At 38.0% G+C, this 12,510-nt stretch overlaps 1 protein-coding gene across 7 annotated transcripts in view; it reads left to right on the forward strand.

Moving 5' to 3' along the window:
• The window catches only part of Macf1 (microtubule-actin crosslinking factor 1), a 276,478-nt gene that overhangs the window by 109,673 nt on the left and 154,295 nt on the right, over positions 1 to 12,510 (forward strand). For 5 of the 7 annotated variants that reach the window (XM_023701117.1, XM_023701115.1, XM_023701118.1 and 2 more), the window contains exons 1-7: positions 898 to 1,052; positions 2,307 to 2,390; positions 5,884 to 5,991; positions 6,157 to 6,255; positions 8,805 to 8,957; positions 9,218 to 9,306; positions 11,761 to 11,896. In XM_023701117.1, coding sequence (XP_023556885.1) covers positions 990 to 1,052; positions 2,307 to 2,390; positions 5,884 to 5,991; positions 6,157 to 6,255; positions 8,805 to 8,957; positions 9,218 to 9,306; positions 11,761 to 11,896 — 732 coding nt within the window. In that variant the 5' untranslated portion in view covers positions 898 to 989. Of the gene's footprint in view, positions 1 to 119; positions 157 to 738; positions 1,053 to 2,306; positions 2,391 to 5,883; positions 5,992 to 6,156; positions 6,256 to 8,804; positions 8,958 to 9,217; positions 9,307 to 11,760; positions 11,897 to 12,510 lie in introns of those variants that run through there. The other 2 variants (XM_023701121.1, XM_023701119.1) reach the window with 2 other exon arrangements.

Here is a 12,510-nt window from a genome sequence, read left to right on the forward strand (position 1 = left end):
TTTTGTTTTTTGTTTTTTGTTTTTTGTTTTCTAATTTATTTATTTTTTATTGACAGTTTCACAGCTGATTAATAGGACAGTTTTGATAATCAATACATTGTACATTGTTACCTTCTTAGTGGTTATCCATAGCACAAGAAGCAGACAGGATATTCTGTCCAAACACTGTTAGTACGCCTCTTTCTTCTCATTGAATTAAGCGAAAGTAGCTGTAAACCTGTCCTATTTTGTATATATAAATACAAAATGATCTTTCCTTTGTATCCTTTTTAGAAGAGCCATTTTCATACTGCAGTCTTGCAGAATTTCTTGTTTCCATTGCATTTGCTAATTGGTGGTTTTTATTTTTGTTACTTGAGGTTCTTTCTGATGATAGATTGAGTAAACATGGTGGAAAACTATACTGTTCTGAGGCTAAGCTGGGTAGAGAAATATGCAGAGGGTTTATGAACTCATCCCAAGGTTGACTAGATAATACAAGTAAATAGCAACTACTGTTTTTTCACTTTGTCCACTCTCTGCCCCAAGAAATTACAGTGATTCATGAAGCATAGCTGTTGTAATCGTACAGTTTCTCATGAGTACATACATGTGTACTGACAGTACCACCTTTTTGGCAATCTAGGTGAAATAGTTGACAGGGATTATCACGGGATGCCAAGCCATGACAGGCTTTCCATGGCTAGTCCGTTCCAACTGGTTTCTACTCGCTTTTAGTGCACTGAGTACATGCTTAAGTATCACTCAGTCTTGCACCACTTATTTCCAGAGCTAAAGTTGCATTCTGTGATCAAGCCAAGTGGTGGCCCAGACAAAGGAGGGAATTGCCTCATTTCCTGTGTTGCATTATAATAAGATGTCTGATATTAGTTTCTCTTTGCTCCTCTAGCCAATCAGAGCTAGAAAGTATCCAAGAAGTTCTGGGAGATTACAGAGCCTGCCATGGAACTCTGATCAAGTGGATTGAAGAAACCACTGCCCAACAGGAAATGATGAAGCCAGGCCAGGCAGAGGATAGCAGAGTGCTGTCAGAGCAGCTGAGCCAGCAGACGGTGGGTATGGCTTAGCACTATGGGCATAGAGGAAGAAGGTGATGTTCTAGCCATTTAAAGTTAGAGGACCACTGAAGGACATGACATTCTAAATCACTGCTTATTAGAAGGGTTCAAATAGATGTTATAAAGGTGCTTGTTTTACATTTAGGCCAAAAGAACCTGATAGGTCTCTTTCATCCTGAGTTTCTGTAACTATATATTGAAATCATTAGTTGGATAAATAAATCTTGTAGCTTCTCTTTTTGGCAGTACTGGGGATTGCACCTAGGGCCTCCAAACTGAATGATGCCCCTGGCCCCATAAAAAATGTTTTAAATTTTAATATTAAATATTTAATAAATATTTAATGTTGCTAAGTCACAAAATTGCTCAGGTTGAACTCGAACTTTCATTCTTCCTGCCCTAGTCTCTTACAATGCTAGGATTACAGACATGCACCACCAAGCCTGGCTGTTTTTTAATCTTATTTTCCAGATTATGGAATTTTGAAACCCTAGGAAAAGTTATGAGTGTAAAAAAATTATTTCATTCAAAGCATTTTTTGCTTGGTATTTTGTTATGTGTCACGTGCTTAAGATTATAGTGCCCCAACTCCAATTTTGGCTCACTACTTTCCAGCTGTGAAACCTTGAATGTATTTTTCTTTTTTTTTTTTTTTTTTTTTTTTTTTTTTGTGGTACTGGGAATTGAACTCAGGACCTTGAACTTGCCAGGCAAGCACTTATTCTACTGAGCTATCTCCCCAGCCAATTGAATACATTTCTTACCTCTCAGTATTCTATTTCATTATCCATAAAAGGAACACAGTTTATTAGTCATTCAACTACCTTATGAAGTTTCTGTTATTAGGATTAAATGAAATGGATGTATACAAAATGCTAGGAACAGTGGTTCTCAAAGTGTGGAGCTACCAGGCATGGTAGCACATGCCTCTTATCGCAGCAAGTTGGGAAGCTGAGATTCATTACCAGCTTGGGCTGTATAATGACTTCACGAATAGCCTGAGCTACTGTCCTTAATAAGACTTTGTCTCAGTTTTAAAAACAAAAAATGTGTGGAGCCCAGAACAGAAGCTTGGGCCTCGCCGGAGACTTACTGAATCAGAAATTGAGGTTGGGGCCCAGCAACCTGTGTTTTAACCAGCCTTTCTAGTGATTCTAATGCAGCTGAAGTTAGTTTAACTGCTGCCTTGGAACGTAATAAATACTCAGCTGTTTCACTGATGATGATGTTTGATACTTTTTTTCCTAGGATCTGTTTGCTGAAATTGAGAGAAATCAGACAAAACTGGACCAGTGTCAAAGATTTTCCCAGCAGTACTCTACCATTGTAAAGGTAAGTGTACCACCCATAAATTACCTCAAGCTTAAAAAAAAGTCTGCATCACAACTATATATTCTTGTTTTGGGCAAACTAAATAGAATTCTTTCAGAGGCTGGTCCCATCCTCTGAGTACATGTGTACTTTCCATGACCCCTTGTTTGAGAATGCTCAGACACTGGCTGTGATTTCAGGAGCCTCCATTTGGATGACCAATCTTTTCAAATTTGTCATTTAAAAATAGAACCTTTGTACTTTATTCCCAGATGCACTTTTCACTTGTCTTGCCTATCTCGGGAAAGTATCTTTAGTTTCCGTGGATGGTGAAGCAAAAACCCCAAGAGTCATTCTTAACCCTTCTCTTTTCCTTAAACTTCATGTATAGTCCATAAGCTCTCTGTTGTGTCTGAATCTGAATCCTTCTGGTTATAACTCCTCTCTTTCCCTAATTCACATCCAAGTGAGAAGTCTTCCTTTGACTACTATAGTACTGCTAATCCAGTATCTTGTTTCTGTTCCTGCCACCTCAGGCTGTTTTCTCACATGGGAGCTGGACTTATTTTTTTGAACATATCTTCTGTCACAGATATAACTTATTAGTTATAAGTTATATGTTTTGCGTACCGAAATAAGGGCCAACTGCCAATTATATGAAATGCCATTGATTATAAGATAGTGAAGTTTTCTTCCCTGTCTCTGATGCTGCCACCTCTCCTTGTCATCCTTCCTCTTCCTTTTCTTTGTGATACTAGGGACTAAACACAGAGCCTTTGTGCTGAGCTACCTTCCCATGCCTATGTTTTATTTTGAGACAGGTATTTCTAAATTGCCCCACTGGAACTTGAGTTTGAGATCATCCTGATTCAGACTCCTAGAATGCTGAGATTACAGGGTTCTGCTCACCCCAAAACTGGGGCCAAGTATTAGGCATTTGTTTCATGAGTTCCATGAAGTTTCATGAAGGCAAAGATTTTATTCTACTCATTGTGTCTAGAATAATGCTAGGCACAGGGCAGCACTTAGAAAATAATTAGTGCATGGAAGAGGAAGTGCTGAGGCCAAAGGAGCAGGACGAACTGGGTAGTTCTGACTTCCTAGGTCCAGGTTGTCCTTACTGGGAACACCTAGGGCTGGCCTCCCACGATGGAGCCAGGAAAGAATCCAAGCACATCTCACCCTTCAAGATAAGTGAGAAACCCAGGTATTTGAATATAAACTATTTTTATTTTATTTTTATTGAAAAAAAAACCTTTCATTGTCAAGGAATGGTGGCACATGCCTGTAATCCCAGCTACTTGGGAGGCTAATGCAGAAGGATTGCTGCAGCTTCAAAGCCAGCCTGGTCTACAGAGTAAGTCCAGGCCACCATGAACTGCATAGGAGACCCTATCTCAGAAATGAAAAGAAAAAAGTCTTGGCATGGTATAAGGGACCATCTGTCATCCCAGCTACTGATGAGGCTGGGACTTAAAGCTGGCCTGGGCAGCAGGACCCTGTCTCAAAATAAAATTTTAGCTAGCTGCTGGAAAAAAATTTAAAAAGATATAGTCAAATTTTAGAGATACTGAAATGTGAATAAAATGTACATCTTGTAAACAGATGAAATATGGTAAGTTGGGTCACAGCATTTCTTATTTAAAATGGTCTGATAATTTCATATCATTCATAATAAAATTTCAAATCTTTGTCATTTGTAATGCCATATATAATGTGGCCCCTTTCTATTTCTCTGACATCAACTTTAAAGAAAGACAATTTAACATCATTATATATCTACTGATTATATATTTTTTTTTTAATTTTTTTTTTTTACTAGTATCCTAAGTTCTAGGAGAATAAGATTTTTTTCTGACTTGTTCACTGTATGTACGGTATCATACCCAAAACAATGGGAGGACCTATGGTAGTTCAACAAATGAAGGCATACATTAAATGGGATAATGTATACATAGGACAGTACCTAAAACTGAAAATACACTCAGCACATAGAAACAGTTGTTGTTATTAATGTTTTATTACAACTGCTGTTCTTTCATGTTTCTTTAAGAACTCCATGTTTTTATTTTTGTTTTCTCCTATGTAGAGCTTTCTAAGTAGATAAGAGGAATAGGACATTCTGTAGTTAAAGGCACAGGAGGAATAAAAATATATGATTATGTAAGGAAATAGCAAGAATTCTGGTGTACCTATAAAATATATGGTACATGTGGCCTAGGATATAGCTTTCCCTATCAGGCACAGTGGCCTGGGCATGCTCCTCAGCAACACACGCACACATGCATACACATGGGAGCCAAAGACAGTAACAGTACAGTAATAATAGAAGAAACATGCTACATGAAAAGCAGCGACCATGGAAAATGATCAGCAAGGTTGGCGTTTACCTATGAATGGCCTTATTCAGCTATCTTGGTTTTATCCTTTTCTTATTCCTATGCTGTTGTCTTTGAGCCATAGTATCAGCATCACTTGGGCAATTGTCAGAAATGCAGACTGAGGGCTGGTGAGATGGCTCAGTGGTCTAAAGCACCTACTTAGAACAAACTTAGCAAAGCAAAGGGACCGCGGTTCAATGCCCCAGCACCACATGCCAGCCAGGGCCGCCCCCTGGTGGGCTGAGCTGGCCACACACACACACAATAAATAAAATTAATTAAATTTAAAAAAAAAGAAATGCAGACTGAGACCTGCTGAATCAGATGCTACATTTTAATAAGGTCCCCAGATGATATGTGAGCATGTTAATGTTTGGTAATCTCTGCTATACATCCCTGAAAACTGTTTAATCTGAGGAGCAATGTTGTCTTTGTTTTTTGGGAAAGGTCTTGTTACAACAGGATAAGAAGTAAACTGGAGGTGAGACTAGAAGCTGTGAGAGTGAATAAGGAGCACTTGCCACATTCATGTAACAGGAAAAGCCCTGGACTGCAGTAGCACTCTTAGGGTTGCAGAGGAAGTGGCAAAATACCATGGGAGATGAGAAAACATCTGTTGCAGGATTAAAAGACAGAGAATCCAAGTTATTCTGCTACTCACCCACAAAGCTAATTAGAGAAATTTAATTTCTCTCTTGGGGTTTCAATTTCACCATGAATGAGATGAAACTGAACCATAAATTGTAAATTCAGAAGTTGGCAAGCCCCCAAAACTAATGCTAGCCTGCATACTGGCTATGAAAAATGATTGGGGAAAAAATCAAAAGGAAGACTATGATATTGTGACACATTAATATAATATGAATTTCATTTTTTCATTGTCCTTTTGTAGAGTTTTATTGTAACAGCCACATTCATTAGCCTATTGTTTATAGCTGCATTTACTTACAATTGTAGTTATGATATAGTATGGTCCAGTATTTTCTATCTGACCCCTTTTAAGCAAGTTTTTAATCTCTAGTCTGAATGATTACCACAGTGCTTTCTACCAATAAATGCTGTGGTTCTGTTGCATGATATATGTAAAGTGTAACCTTCTTAACTAAATGTAGTGGAATTTCTTTCTCTCTCAGGACTATGAATTGCAACTGATGACATATAAAGCCTTTGTGGAATCACAGCAGAAGTCCCCTGGCAAACGCCGTCGCATGCTTTCCTCTTCCGATGCCATTACACAAGAGGTGAAAGGGTGGGGAAGGGAATATGCCACTGTCTTCCTTTAAGAGACACTCATTTGTGTAAGCCTTGTAGTTTGATTTAGGGCTCACTTTCTTATGGAGCAGGTGATATCTTAGAAATTAATTATTGAAGTTTACTGGCTTATAATTTGTTATTTTGAACTGCAGTTTATGGATTTGAGGACTCGTTATACAGCATTGGTGACTTTAACAACTCAGCATGTGAAATATATCAGCGATGCACTCCGGCGGCTGGAGGAGGAAGAGGTGAGGATATTTGGGTCCTGAATCATCTTTTTGGTGATGTTATTTTTTATTTTTATTTTTATTTTTATTTTTTCCTGTAGTTAGGACAAAATCTACAGGGTCTCACTACATAGATCAGACTCATAGTGATTCTCCTGTTTTCAGCTCCCAAGTGCTGAGATTACACATGTGTGCCACCATGCCCAGTTTCAATCACCGTCTCAGCGCATCCCACAAGATGGAACCCCAGCCACTGTGCTCTGCCTAAGCAGGCACTTTAGTTCACTGAGCTATCAGGCTGGCCCGGTGATGTTATTTTGAGACAGGGATTCCTTATGCTGTTCAGGCTGTCCTTGAACTTACTGTATAGCCCAGGATAGCCTCAATCTCATGCCTCAGCCTCCTGAGTGCAGGGATTACAAGCATGTGCCACAGTACCCAGTGGGCCCTGAATCGTTTCAAAAGTTCATTTAAAATCCTAGAGCTGGTGTTATAGCTCAGTGATAGAGGGCTTAATTTAGCATGCATGAGGTGCTGGGCTTGATTCCCCAGTCTATAGTGTTGTCATCATCATCTATGGCTCATCTGTGAACATGTAATGTGTTTGAAGAGTGGGTTTTCATTATTGGCAGTATTTTGTTTTACAGAGTTGCTAAATTACTGAATATAGAACCATTCCTTGGGCTGGGGAGATGGCTCAGTGGAATAAGTGCTTCCCTGGCAAGCTTAAGGGCCTAAGTTCAATCCCTAGTTCCACCAAAAACAAAACAAAACAAAGCAAAAAAAGAACCATTCGTTTTAGAGAAATAATTATGTTCTTCCTTTTCTTTTAGTCACATTTTTGTCAAAAGATCAGTAACTAACTTTGTTTTATATACACTTTTGTCTAAAGACACTTTAAAATACATATTATTGGTTCAGTAACACTGAAATCATGGCCAACAGCACTGTAACTCCTGTCTGAACAAAAATACTTTTTTCTTTGTGAAGCATGTTATAGTCTTCTTGTGCTAAGGAGCACTGGATGACACCTTAGAGTCCTTTACAATAGTAAGATCACAAAAATATCCACAAAAATGTGAAAAATAAACTAAATAGACTATTAAAGTATACTGGTATATAGTATGACAACTGTAACAAGGATGTTACTTTATTCTACTACATAATGTACATTGGGCAGCTAAAATGTTTTGCCCTTCTGCACTTTGTTTGGCATGACCATAAAACACCATAAAGACTATTACTTTTGGAGTTAAAAATAAATTTTAGTGAGAAGATAAATCTACAAATACAGAATCTGTGAATAATGAGAGTTGACTACATTATATCCAGCACTCCTGCTTTTTGGCTTTTTTTGGAGGGCAGGGGGTTTGGTTTGGTTTTTGTTTTAGTTTTGTTTTTTGAGATAGGGTCTCACTATGTAGTCTGAGTTAGTCTTAAACTCATTGCAATCCTATTGCCTGTTGCCTCAGCCTCCTAAATGCTGGGATTACAAGCATGCACCAACATACCTGATAGTGTTCATACTGCTGCTTCCTCCTCCTCTTCTTCCTCTTCTTCTTGCTCTTCCTGTTCCTCTTCTTGCTGCCCCCTCTTTCTCTTTTTCTTCTTTCTGCTCCTCTTCTTTTCTCTTTTTTCTTTTCTTTTTTTGAGACAGGGTGCAATTCTAGCTGGCCTTGAAGTCACTATGGAGCCCAGGCTGGCCTCAAATTGAAATCAATCCTCCTGCTTCAGCCTCCCAAGTGCTGGGAGTATAAACATGTGCCATCATACCTACTTCCATGTCTAAATTTCTTAGAAAAGAATGTGATCAGAGATCATCAGTAAAACATAATTTGTTAAACTATTGAAACGTCCAAATTCCATGCCATGGAATGCTAGGACATTATTAAGAACAATGAAATAGATTTGGGGCAGGGGTCAATACAGGGTCTTGCCATTGAATCTTGGCTGGCCTTGAACACATTATGTAGGTAGTCTAAGCTGGCCTCAAACTTTCAACAATCCTCTTTCCTCAGCCCTTGACGTACTGGGATTTTAGGAATGTACCATCATGCCCATCATGAAATGGGTTTAAGTGAATTGACATGGGAAGATATTTATAATGTATTACTATATTATATTCTGTATGATTTTAGTAAAAAGCTATACAACAAATATGCCATGTGGCATAGAAACAAGATTAGAAGTACATGTATGAAACTTATAGTGAAATAAGATTAAGAGTACCTATATTATACATTTCAGATTGGGTTGAATTTGTTGTATTCTTTTATAATTATGAAAACCTGTGTTTTCAAAGTGAAGTTTGCATCTGTAAGACCACTCATGAAATGCTGTTGAAAACATTAACCAAACCATATTTCCTGAGTAAATGAAAAGACTTCCTTTTTGTTAATGCTTATCTCATAATCTTTGTTGGCTCTCCACTGGTGAGCATAAGAATTATGGATGTATGCAATATGCTATATGTAAAGGGTAGTAATTTTCATGTTCTTTTTAGGAATTCTAAAGTCATCCCAGTTTAATGAGACATTGGCCAGGGTGCTGATTCTTTATTCTCCTTCCAGAAAGTGGTAGAAGAGGAAAAGCAAGAGCATGTGGAGAAGGTTAAAGAACTTTTGAGTTGGGTATCTACCTTGGCAAAGAACACACAAGGAAAAGTTACCTCATTCCACACCAAAGAATCCACAGACATTGAAAAGGCTATTTGGGAACAACAAGTAAGTGGAAGACCAGATAGAATAATGTGTAGGAACAGGTCACATGTGGGCCTTCCAGAAGCAGCTGTTACCTTAGTAAGTGATAATTTTAAGCACTTAGAGAAACTTTGAAGTTAGTTTGTTACTCTTCCTTTTTCATATCAACCATATCCCATTGATAATATCTGACCTAAGCTGTGTTTTCCTATGATTTTTAAAATAGTTATTTCAAACATTACACTTTTCAATTCTTGAGTCTTCTCTTTATCCCTACTACATAGGCTCTGACAGAAGAGCTAACAACCAAGAAAGAACAAATTTCTGAGGCCATTAAAACTTCACAGATCTTCTTGGCTAAGCACGGTCATAAGTGAGTATTAAAGAAAGAATGCTTTATCTTGAGACCTGGGTTCATGGAGAATTCAGACAGGAGGTTTCAAAGTAGCAGGAGCCAGAATAGGAAGAGCCTTGGAGTTCATGCTGAGGCGTTTACATTTTACCTTGTTGGCTCTGGGGAGTTCTAAATGATTGGAGTTTTGATTTATTTATAACATTTACACAGAGACAGGATTGACATGGGACAAGAGTAGAAAATGTGAGCCAAATTAAGAGGTTTCCTGACAGAGGAAGAAATGATGAAGGCTGGAAGAGAGGAGCCAAAGATATTAAGGATAATAAATCTATGGGTTTGATGACACGAAAAAAATTGTCAGATATAACTCCTAAACCTCCCACACTTAGGCCACAGGTTATATAATGATACCCTTAACCAAGATACGGTACACAGGCGAAGCATAAGTAGAAGGAGAAGAGGGTAACTTTTGTTTTAGACACTGTGAGTGAAAAACTGTAATTCATTAGAGTACAAGAAATACATAGGGTCTATTAGGTGACTATGATAATTTATGATCCATATACCTTAAGTAGTCCCCAAAGGGATCCCAAGACCAGGTCTATGTAAGTTTAGACTAATGACAGAAGTCTAAAGGGATAGAGTTGTCAGCTTAGTAAAAGCATAAGAGTAGATTAATTTAGAAAGAACTTTCAAGGTTTTTTGATCTATAAAGGAAGCTTCAGAGAAGGAAAAGGAAAACTTTGATGAGTGTTGAATCCAAGAGAGATCTAAAGAGAGGGAGTAGTCAGAAGTCAAGAAAGGTTGAAAACTATGAATTAAATTTAGGAAGTTGGAGGTTTTGGGGGATTCATGTGAAAAGTTAGGGGATAGTTTCAGATTTATTATGATGAATAGCAAGTGAAAGGTGAGGTGAACCAGTGATAGTAAAGTTGGACTATTTCAGAGGTTAGCTACAGGAAACAAGAGATAATGCAGCAAATTATTAAGAATGAAATATACAATTAAGAAAATTTCGTTTTGTAAGAAGATTGGAGATATGTATTTATAGCCTGAGTCTTAAGAACAAAAGGAATAGTTCAGGGAGATATGGGAGAGGTTAAAATTCATGAATGATAGGAAGTACAGTCTTGTTTGAAATTGAGACAGTTTTTCCTCTGAAGTATGAGGGATGAATTAGGCAAGCTGTGCATAAGGTACTTTTGTTAGGAGTGAAGCCAGTAAATGAGAGAAGTAATGTCTACTGGTATACATGTTCTCTTTGAATAGGCAAAGGAATGTCATGAAAATTAAGGGGTGCTGAGGCTGATGGAAGAAGGTATTGGTTGCAAACTCCCAATAGGATTGTCAGGCAATACTGAGACCCAGATGAAATTGGAAACCTGTAGGATCTGTGAACACATTGTGGACAGTTCTCTCACCCCCTCCGATAGTGGATATATTTAGCAGCATGGATGTGAGAGTGCACAGGTCCTAAGGTCTGATTACTCTGAAATGTTTTTTCAGATTAGTGAGTAGATAGTACAATGGTAATGATAAGGAATTGATTAAGATGGTATACTCATGTGAGGGGATCTGGACTGCAAAGAGAAGAAACTAATGATAATAGAACTGATAGATTAAAAACTAATGAAAGAGCTGGGTATAGTGGCACAAGCCTATAATCCTAGCACTCCGGAGGCTGAGGCAGAAAGATCTCCACAAGTTTGAGACCAGCCTGAACTATATCACTTGAGACCCTGTCTCAAAAAAAGAACAAATGGAAGAATCAAGTAAAGCTTAGAGGATTTCAATGAATTGATGAATAGTTCTAATTTGAGTCAACATAGTTCTTTGTCACATAACTATAGAATGATAAAGAGGTTGTTAACTCCGGAGAGACATGGGAAATGAAGCATCTTGGTGACAAATATACAGTCGACCTTAATTTTCTCAATAGTGTCTTTTCTTGGAAAAGCTCTAAAACCAAATATAGTTAAATAGTAAAATTTGGTAAATAGGTGAGTAACAGGAAAATGAAATTTTTTAAATTGGTTAAAATCTATCAATGTAAAATGCTTTCTTTTTAATGAGGAAAAGTATAAAAGTAAAGGAGGATAAAGTGTAATCATATAGTAGATTGTTGGGGCTGGGGAGATGGCTCAGTGGAATATAGTAGATTGTTGTACTCTAAGGAAAGGCAGAATAGTGCCAGGTGATGGCAGTGTACAGGTCCTATGTGTAGATAGGGCTGAGGTGGAAAGAAGGGCATTTGATTGAGGAGGCTGCAGAATTGTAAGCAAAGGGTGTCCTAGCATTAGCATGACCAAGCAATCACAACTTGATTTGAGATAGCCTGAGAACTGTGCAGTGTCATCTGGAAATACAGAAGAGTGGCCAGGCATTCCATTCAAGACTATGAAGTAACAGTTTTGAAGAGGTAGAGGAGTTTAAAGAATGGTTTTTCCTGAGGAACTTTAACATGTCATCCAGGCTCTCAGCAAAAGAGAAGGAGCAGATATCTGAGCAATTGAACACGCTGAACAAGACTTACCATGACCTCTGTGATGGCTCAGCAAACCAGCTTCAGCATCTTCAGAGCCAGTTGGCTCAGCAAACAGAACAAAAGGTATTTTTAGTTTTTGTCTCCATGTATTGAGAGAGTACTTCTTTAGTAGTATGAAAGCAGCTGTGCTGATTGAGAGTCATAATCACTAGCTTTCAATGACCAATATGACTTAATTTTTAACCTCACCTTAGCAGCCATTTGTCCTGTTTCCTTACTGGGGTTCCATGATGTGTTAGTCAGTCAAAACCACCAGATGGCATGTATAACAGTCTTTAGACATGACTCACTTTCTTTGTCTTGTTATTTTGTTGCAAAAAGCATTCAAGAAGAACATAAATTTTATTATATCTGATCAAAGGGCAATAGGATTAGTCCTTTGTGTATTGTCACCCAAAGCTGGTAGCCAAGAGAGGTGAATATTGGGAAGAAGTAGCTGTGAACGTCTTCTCTCCATACAATAAATGGTGGGAATGTTGTTTCACAACAAACTGGTAGACTAATTTCACTGACTGAGACACTGGTTCCCCTCACCCATAGTCATCCCATCATGTGACATCTTTACCAGTTACCACTCTGTGTTCATGTCCTGGACCATATGAAAGTTGTCATAGTTGCTGTTGGTTGTCCTAAGTTCTTTCTAGATACTTACGTGTGTGTACACTTACCATATTATA

The sequence above is a fragment of the Octodon degus genome, unplaced genomic scaffold (genome assembly GCF_000260255.1).
Source record: "Octodon degus isolate 3935 unplaced genomic scaffold, OctDeg1.0 scaffold00130, whole genome shotgun sequence".
NCBI classification, from domain to species: domain Eukaryota; kingdom Metazoa; phylum Chordata; class Mammalia; order Rodentia; family Octodontidae; genus Octodon; species Octodon degus.